At 26.6% G+C, this 9,784-nt stretch overlaps 1 protein-coding gene across 1 annotated transcript; it reads right to left on the minus strand.

The window, feature by feature from the left end:
- Positions 1-4,148: 4,148 nt before the first annotated feature.
- LOC120067953 (gibberellin 20 oxidase 1-like) lies at positions 4,149-6,131 on the minus strand. Its single transcript, XM_039019602.1, has 3 exons — positions 5,496-6,131; positions 5,085-5,406; positions 4,149-4,549 (listed from the first exon to the last, which is right to left on the minus strand). Exons 1-3 carry the CDS (start codon positions 6,017-6,019, stop codon positions 4,289-4,291), a joined length of 1,107 nt encoding a protein of 368 aa, XP_038875530.1. The 5' UTR covers positions 6,020-6,131; the 3' UTR covers positions 4,149-4,288.
- Positions 6,132-9,784: the final 3,653 nt, after the last annotated feature.

The following is a 9,784-nucleotide window of genomic DNA, read 5'->3' on the forward strand; positions in this document are numbered from 1 at the left end:
TAGTTCGTTACCAGTCACTTTCTTTCTTTATCTATATACATTTTTAAAATCATAGCCACATTTTAATATAAAGTTTACAAAATCCTGTTATGATAGATTCTAAAGTATTTTTTTAAAAGAAGAAAATAAATAAACTATTATGAATATAAAATATAATATCTTTATCAAACAAGCTATAAACAACTAATCTATAGACTCCAAAGTATCAAACTGGATCATTTTTTAAAATACGAATTAACTTAGGTCCCATTTCGTAACCATGCCGTTTTTTGTTTTTTTATTTTTGAAAATTAAGCATATTTTCTCACCATTTTTTTTTACCATAGTTTACATCTTTCTTAAATTCAATTATTGAATTTTTAATCAAATTCCGAAACCAAGAACAATTTTTTAAAAGCTACATTTTTAAGTTCTCAAAATTTGACTCGGTTTTTTAAACAATGGTTAAAAAGTAGATAATAAATGAAGAAATTTGGAAGTGAAAGTAATGTTTATATATTTAATTTTCAAAAATAAAAATAAAAAATAAAATGGTTATCAAACGACCTTAATTTTTTATTTCAAGAATTATGTTATATTTTTATTAAATTGGTAAAACAATTTACCATAATATAATTAAAGATCCATACCAATTACCTTTCTTTAATTTTTCACATAGATTTCAAAATCATAACCAAACCTTAAAACTTAAACAAAAAAGTAGACCCCAAAACTTTGTTCTGTTTTCTTTTCTTTTCTTTTCTTTTCTTTTTTAATTTGTGATTTTTGGAATTATTTTGAAATTTAAAAACAAAACATTCGTCATGTACAAAATTTATATAATTTATTAAAAAAAAAAACTAAAAACTTAAATTTATACAACTAAGCATTATATTGAAATTGATATTTGGCTATCATTGGTTCTTTTATGAAAAAAAATATATATATATTTTTCATGAAAAAATTATATTAAATTAACCCATTTTGTAATGTAATTCATAAAATCCTCAATGAATTAGGATAAAATTCCCAACAAGTTTTAAAATGTTTATTTCGATGAAATATCAAGGTATTAATTTTACAAAAATTTTGATGAAAATTTCCATAAAATATCGATTTCAATAGATATTTTTAAAAAAATAATAAAAAAATCATTTTAAATTAATAAATAAACATTTAATGATTTTTAACCAAGTTAACATGTGTATTATTTATATGATAGTTACATTAGTGACATTTTGTTACTTATTTTTTTACGTTTCATAGTTTTTTCTATGGTAGAATCGAAATACTGATGCATCATTCTTTCAATATCAAACTCATGAAAACGTAAAAATATTGATGGAAATATCAACATGTCGATAAGAAATTTAATACTATGATTGTGAAAAATACTTCCATTGCTGGTCAAACATTCTAGAAATTCTTTCTTATATTAATTATGTTTCTTTGTCAAACTTTTTATTTCGAACTTTGTGGTATGTTTTGCTTTAAGAAACTCTATAATCATGCTTGTTTGGGAGATTTTTTTTTTTGGGGGGGGGGGAAGACAAAAGAAGATCAAACTGTCAAAAGTTCAATTTCTTAACAGCTTTTTACCTAAATTTATTGCAATATATGTGACAAATATTGAAAACAACCAATAAATTTTTTTAAAAAAAATAATGTGAGTGCTTTGTAGGCCCTATACTCACTCATAAAAGAAAACAAAAGGCTTGGAAAATGCCTTTTACTAGACAACAAAGCTCAGTTCAATGTAGCTAAGATTAAAAATCAAATCTACCTATAATTTAAAATTCTATTTTATCTCTTAATTAAAAAATTGTATTTTATCATTATCTCAAGATGCTTTTTCCATTTGATTTTCTTTAATCTAACATTCAATTTCAATTTTATTTATTTTATTCTTCAATAAAATATTGATTGTCACATAACATATAGAATTAATTACAAAATCTTACTAATATAATATCAAATTACACACGAATGTGTTAGTAACTACGATGTTTGTAGTTCAAATCTTCCTACTCTCAATTGTACTAAAAAAATTAGAAAAAATTTTAAAGATAGAACAAATGTTAAACTATTTACAGAAATAGCAAAAAAAAGAACACTAATAGACTTCTATTAGCATCTATCAGTGACAGACTTCTATCAGTTTCTATCGTTGATAGATGCTGATAGACTTCTATCAGTTTCTATCATTAATAGATGGAAAAGGGGAAAGATGATTAAATTTTGCTATTCTATGTAAATAGTTTCTCTTATTTTTCTATTTTTGAAAATCCCCAAAAAAATTACACTTTATAATTACTAATTAGTAAGTGAGTTAAAAACGAAGATAATTTTCAAAAACAGAAACATAAGGAAAAATATTTACACAAAATAGCAAATTTTAATTTTCTTTGATAGAGGCTGATAGAAGTCTATCACTGATAGATGCTATAGAAGTCTATCAATATCTATCAATGTTTTCTTTGTTATCTATAAATAGTTTGACATTTTTTCTATCTGTAAAAATTTCCCTAAAAACAATCTATATCTTTTAATTTGGTGAGATAACTATTAGATGGTATATAATTAAATTTACCTCTACCCATTAACTTAAGCTTTTTGGTCAATTAATGATTTAAGAAGGTATCAAAGTAGGTGGTATAGGGAGGAGTTGTGTTCAAGCTCTTGCAATATTATTCCTTCCCAATTAATATTGATTTCCACTTATTATATCTTTTTCATATTTTAGGCCCACAAGTGAAGAGGAGTAATGATATATAATTAAATTTATTTTTATCCATTAACATAAGTTTTTGGGTCAATTGGTGATTTAGCATATCCCTGTAATTTGCTAAAATGTTGCTATGTGCAAATAATTGATACTGACTGATTAAAAAAAAATGGAAAGTACTCATGGGTAGCAAAGCTTATGGTAATACTAACAAATTTGTTATAAGAACAAATGGTTTACAAATATAACAATTTCTTACATTGTATACCATTTATTTATCAACTTTGTATATATCATTGATAAAATATACCACTAATATATGTCATGTATGTAATAAAACATATTATTCATAATACCTAATATAAAGAATGTCATTTGATATACATCAATTTAAGCATACCAAAAACATGCCATTTTTGGGTCATTTATAAAAGTATATTATTGATATTCCTAATATAAACTTTATCACTTAAATATAATCATTTATTATTTTTATATCATTGATAAAATATATCACTAATATACTTAAGACATTATTGATATACGTTTCATTAAAGACATGTTTGGAGTAATTTTGAAATTATTAAATACATTTAATGTTTAGTTTTTCATTTATAAATGCAATTTTCATATCACCAAAATTGATTTTTAAATCCTTAAGAACATGTTTGGAAGTGATTTTGAAGATTTTACACATTTTAGAATCACTCCCAATCATGTCCTAAAAAATTATTATTGATGTACCTATACAATTATTGGTTAGATTTATTTGTCAGGAAAAAAAAATCTTGGAAATGGCCATTTTCTTAATTTAATTAATACGTCGTCATTCTATTTTGGTAATTGTAATAGGTAGCATTTTTAAAAATAATAACCAACTATATAACAATATTTTAAACGAATTGTGAATATAGCAAAGTCTATCAACAATAGATTTCTATCGTTAATAGACTCTTATCAATTATCAACGATATGATTTATCACTGATAAACTATCTAAATTTTATCATGTTTGTAATTGTTTTTTTACATTACGTTATATTTACTAATATTTTGAGTATGATTGCTATATTTCAACCATCCCTTCTTTTTTAGTACAATAGAGATAAAGAGATTCAAACTAAAGACTTAATAGGTTGAGAAAAGAAAAATTAACTCAATACATAGAGGATGAAATTGAAGAAAGAATAGGGACCAAATTGAAAAGCGAAAAACTATCAGGGACTAAAACTATACACCGATAAACAGTTAGAAATATATTTTTTTTTAATGGAAGGGTTCATTTCACTAGAAGCTAAGAAGTTTACTTACTAAGATCCAAAATCACATTAAAAAAATATATATTTATATAGANAAAAAAAAAAAAAAAAAGAAAAAAACAAAAACAAAAGAAAAGCAACTGGCTTTTCCCCCAACTTTTCCCTTGTCTTTCCCATAGAGAGAAATAAAAAAAAAAAAAAGAGTCCGTTCGATTTTCCTCATCACCACAAGAAAAAAACCTCTCTTAGCATAAAGAAAGAGCCAGTAAGTACTAAATAAAGAAAGAAATAAGAAGGTGAATAATTAATTAATTTTGATTATTAATTTATGTTTGTTGTTGAAGAGAAGCTGAAAAAACTTCAAGTGTTTTCATATCAGCTCTATAATTGTTCTGTGTGAATTGGAGAAGCATGGACCATGTAAAATCTGGATATATTCGTGGGTTCTGAGTGTCCACCAACTCCTTTGGTGGCTTTACCACTTTATCATTTCTTGGACATAAAAAAAATGCTAACGATTTCCTTGTTGTCTCGCTGTTCACCACTGCTCTATGCAAGCAACTCTTGTATCTCCCATTTGATAGTGCCTGGAAAAACAACCATTATTAGTATTTCTTGTTTGGTCCCAAGAGTTCGAGTTCGAGTTCGTCTAAGGATATTATAAAACATCCATTTTATTGTTTATTAACTTTCTTACACCGTGGGTCCATAACTATGCAATTCTATTCTACGTTGAATACTATATATCAACTTATCAAGTCAAAGTATATAGGTATTTCAACTACAAAAAGTAGATTAATTTATTGATGTTTTTTCTTTTAATTGGTTACTAGTGATCTCTTGTTGACCATTTCTTATTAGGAAGAATCTAATCTTTTTGAAAAACAAATATGTCAAACTTTTAGTGGTGGTTAAAGATTAGTGCATGTTTGTGATTGATTTTGAAATTATTAAAATTATTTTTATCATGTTAAAAAAATACGAAAATGACTTAAATTAGGATAAAAAAAACATTTTTCAAATAATAATAAAAAAAAAGAGTAAGTTTTTAGGGGTAAAATTGGAAAATGAAAAGTTAAAGAAAAGGTGAGTATTTTAATGAGGGGGGTTTTGTTTGATTACCATGAAAGTGTCACCAATATTGACAACAAAAGCATCAAAGTTAGGGGCGATGAGTCTCCATTGGTTGTCGACAAAAACTTGTAAGCCACCAACTTGGTCTTGGTGAAGAATGGTCAAAGAAGTTGGGTCACAGTGAGGGCCAGTCCCTAAGGTCAGATGAGGCTTCTGGCATGGTGGATAAAAGTTCAATCTCATTATTGAATCATTATCTTTGAAGAAGTTCTTGAAATAATCTCCTTCTACTCCAAGGCTTTTCCCCAGTAGCTCCATTATTCCCAAAGATAGTCCACTCATTGCTTCACAATACTCCTGATAAACCCTACTGTTTAACCGGAAAAACTATTAAAAAAAGTACTTGAAAGGTCATTTCAATGGATGGAAGAAAATGGTAATTAGTAAAGAAAGAAGTACCCAAAGTTGGCAAATTGGTCACCGAGCTTGGTACGGAGGTAATGAAGAACATGATTATTCATGGACTCATCCGCGGAGAATCGAAAAGAAAGAGTTTCTTTCCATGGCAATTTGGAAGAGAAACGACCAGTAAAGCTACTAGCATAACCGCAGTGCTCACCAGCTTTCCTTTGAGCCCTTTGTTTTTCACTAAGTGGCAATTCAAAGAATTCGTTCATGTATTTGTGAGCTTCTGCTATCAATTTCGAGTCAACTCCATGGTTCACCACTAGAAAAAACCCATGTTTCTCACATGCCTCGCCGACATGTCGGACGGCTTCTTCAGCCGAATCTTTGTCGCCGGATAAAAATCCCGACAAGTCGATTAATGGGACTTCTAGCTCTGGACACCGCCCGCCTGGTTTCTCCTCGTCTGGCCATATGAATTGCTTCGGAATTTTATGTTGGTGTCGTAGAATCGACGCGTCGAACACTAATGGAACGTCGTTGTTATCGGCCTCTGCCATGGATGTTACTACATGCATGGTTAGAGAAAAGGAACTACAAGGAGGGTGACAAAAGAAAAACCATGGGGGGTTCTGAATTTATGTGTGAGCAAATATATTGGAATCTTTATAGGTAGCTCTCACTATGTATAAAAAGAAAAGAAAAAAAAAAGTTTATGATTTTACAAAACAAGGGGCTTTCTCATTTTCAAATTGCCAAATGGGTCTTCTCTCAATTGGAAAATTTAATTTCTTTTTAATTAATTAATTAAGTAGTTTTTTTTTTTTTTTTTTTTTTTTTTTCTTTCTTTTGGCAGTGACACCATTACATGGAGTGTGTGTCTCCTTTATAATATTGACAGGAAAGCGATTCCCAATGGAATTTTGGCATTTCATGGGTGATGAAATAATGTCCCCCCCTATCAATTCAAATCTCCCTTTTATTATTATTTTTTTACCCTCTCTTGTTTTACTTTTTGATTTATTATGTCATATATATATGTTATTAAATTAAGGTCACAATATACCTCATGAATCAAAACCCAACTTTGTACCAAAGTAACTTTTTGGTACCTAAACTCTTTGACCTCATTTTGCTATTTAATTAATTTTTTTAAATAAAAGAAAACGAAATTAATTTTGGTTGTCAATTCGTTTGGCCATTTTCAATCTAACTATATCTGAATTCGGAAGAGGTAACTATATAATAAAATTTACAATAATGTGAAAATGAATCAACTTATTTATAAATATAGCAAAATTTATTGTCTATCAACGATAGATATATCTATCAATGTCTATCAGTGTCTATCGTTGTCTACCACTGATAGATAGTGACATTTTACTATATTTGAAAATATTTCCAATAATTTTATCATTTAAACAATTATTCTAAAACTTACCGTAAATTATCCACTTAAGCTTTTGAGTTGATTGACAATTTAACGCATTGATATTAACTTGAATTGCTAGATTCTAACTACTTTGCCTATTTCGTATTATCCGTTTTGTAGTATAACATACATGAACATAGAATTGAATCTTTGATCTCAAGAAATAAGCCAATGTCTAGTCGCAGAACCATGCTCAATGTTTGATTTCCTATCTCTTTTGTTTTGTATTATAATAATCAAAATTGTTGATACCAAAAATTAGATAGTAGAAAACACACATAATCTTCACATGATAACAACAATACATTTGTAATTTGGGAAAGAGAGTACCTGCAAAACAAAGAAAAATAGCTTTAATGCTAAGGTCAGAGATGTAGAACTATAGAATATGGAAGACTCAAAAGTTCAAGTTACCCCATTTGAAGCTATAATATGTATTTATAGGAGAATTGACCTAGTGTTCATCGTCATAGTCCTAGGAGGATTAGGATATGAATTTCTCCTAGTCATAAACAAGTTTGGATTAACTCAATGACTAATTGGCTCTTAACTTATTTGAGCTCAAGTCCGCTTCATCTTGAACCTATTTTCCATAATTTTTTCCCCTAGCCTTTTGCTTATTTCATAAGGTCCAAATCCAACCACAACAAAAATAAAAACTCACTTGATTGTAGTTGTCAAATAATGAAAAGAGTTTGTGACTTTAATTTCTATAATTTTTTTAGCACAACAAGTGAGCGTAGTGCGCACATTTAGACTTGACAAACGCATTCGATTTTTGGGAAGAAGAAATGTCAATCGTCACTCACCGTTAGCTAGCTCATATAGTTTTTTTTTTTTTTTTTAATGCATTTTTAAAAGCTTGGGTTTAATTAATTTATGAACATATGGTTTTAAGATCTTAATTAAGTAATTGTAAACCGAAGCCACAATGGAAATATAATAATTAGGAAAAGATGGAAAACCTATTTGTTTGTTTGTTGAAAGCAAAGGCTGGCTATTGGTTAATACAGTGGGTTCTAAAAATAGAAAGACAAACAAAAAAGAAGGGTTCTTAATAAATATACTTATTTTCTAAATATAGAAATTAAAACCAAAAAGTGTCATCCAACCGTGCCTATAATACTTATGTTGTCAGTCCACACATGTCGTTTAAACACTCTCCATAGTCATTAATTATTACAATCAATTTGGTCTCTCACATGCCATTTAATCACTCACACGCTAAATTATAGAAAATATCTATCAACTTTGTACTTTGTGTAAAAATATCCTTAAATTTTCGAAAGTTACAATAGTTGACCTTAATCTTTAAATAATTTTTTTTAAAAAAAAACCCTAACCGTTTTTTTTATAGAAATTATTAGTACTTTATTTCAAAAATATCTTTGAATTTTCAAAAAATTCAATAATACTTTAAACTTTAAAAAAGTTCAAAAATATCATTTTCATTATCTATAGGGAAGGAAATTGTTGATATTCGGTTTAAAAAAGTATCATTGAACTCTCATAAAGTTACATTAATACTCTTAACTTAAAAAATGTTTTAAAATGTTTATTACATCAGTATAGTGATCAATTTATTTAAAGTTATCTTGGGTTCGAGAATTACTAATTTTAAAATAAAATATACAGATACTCTCTCTCTCCATGTTGATATTCTCGATTTTTTTTCCTATTTATGCCAAGATCTCATAAAATCCCAAAATAAAGCTTCATTTTAAGACTCATCAAAACAATAAATAGTCAAATACAATAAGGAGAGTTTATGTTTTGGATTTCTCCCACACATCTTTTATATTGATCATTTTAATCTTTAGTATTTCATATATTCTGATTGCCTTTTATTTATTCCATATTTTTGTTTTCAAACTTTCTAACAATTTAGCTGTTGAAAAATGGACCAAACATCCCAAAATCTTGATAATCTCAGAGGTGTTTAGCGCGCATATTTGAAATCTTAAAGTTGAGGTTTAGGTAATTTGAGTTTAAGAAAATTGTGTATGGAGTATAGATTTAGGAAGACTGAGTTTAAGAAACCTGTATTTAGAATGCTGGCTTAGGGAATCTCGAAATAGAATGTAGATATATAAATATTGAGTTTGTGAACTATTTTCTTACATTTAATAACTGATTAGATTTTAGATTAGTTTGAAATTTTCATATTAATTACGTTAATATAATTTAGTTTTAAATAAACTAATTGGTATATTTTTTAAACATAATTAAACTTCAAATTAAGATTGTGTTTCTTATATTTTTATTATTTTAAATCGACTAACTTAAATATGTGAAAAAAATACCAATGTAAACATTTTTTTTTTTAAATGACAGTGAAAAATGGAATATATATTTAATTTGTACATAACTAAGATCAAACTGAATATCATCCGTATATATTTTTTGTCGTATTAAACTTAATTTTGTAAATTAAGTACTTTTTTAATATTACTAATCTAATATTAAATATTATTTATTTTACTGACATTAGTTTAGTAATTTATAATTCAAATTCAACTCAAATCAATTACAAATTTTAGAAGAGTGTTTTTTTTTATTATTTTGTAATAGAGATTTGATTAAAATTAAATTAAATTATAATTTTATTTCACTTATTTTTTAACAGCTTGATATTTTAATTTAGTATGTTTTGAAGTAAAATTTCATAGATTTTTCTCATTTTAACTAATTTGAAAATGATAGATTCTTTTACTATAATATGCTCACTTAAAATTGAAATAAACTAGTATTTTAATTTTAAATTCAATTATTGAAATAAACTAGTATTTTCATTTTAAATTCAATTATTGAAGAATTATATTTTTTAAAATAAAAATTACATTTCTTATTCCTAAAGTTTGATGAATAAAACAAAGCATTTTTTTTACAGAAAAAAAAGGCATAAAATTTG

This window comes from Benincasa hispida, chromosome 12 (genome assembly GCF_009727055.1).
Source record: "Benincasa hispida cultivar B227 chromosome 12, ASM972705v1, whole genome shotgun sequence".
Classification (NCBI taxonomy): domain Eukaryota; kingdom Viridiplantae; phylum Streptophyta; class Magnoliopsida; order Cucurbitales; family Cucurbitaceae; genus Benincasa; species Benincasa hispida.

Bases quoted from the DNA above. Each gene is read 5' to 3' on its own strand.
- LOC120067953 (XM_039019602.1), bottom strand. From the start codon at position 6,019: ATGCATGTAGTAACATCCATGGCAGAGGCCGATAACAACGACGTTCCA. The intron at 5,407-5,495 runs GTACTTCTTTCT...CCGGTTAAACAG, and splicing joins GACCAATTTGCCAACTTTGG to TAGGGTTTATCAGGAGTATT. The intron at 4,550-5,084 runs GTAATCAAACAA...TTGTTTTTCCAG, and splicing joins ATATTGGTGACACTTTCATG to GCACTATCAAATGGGAGATA.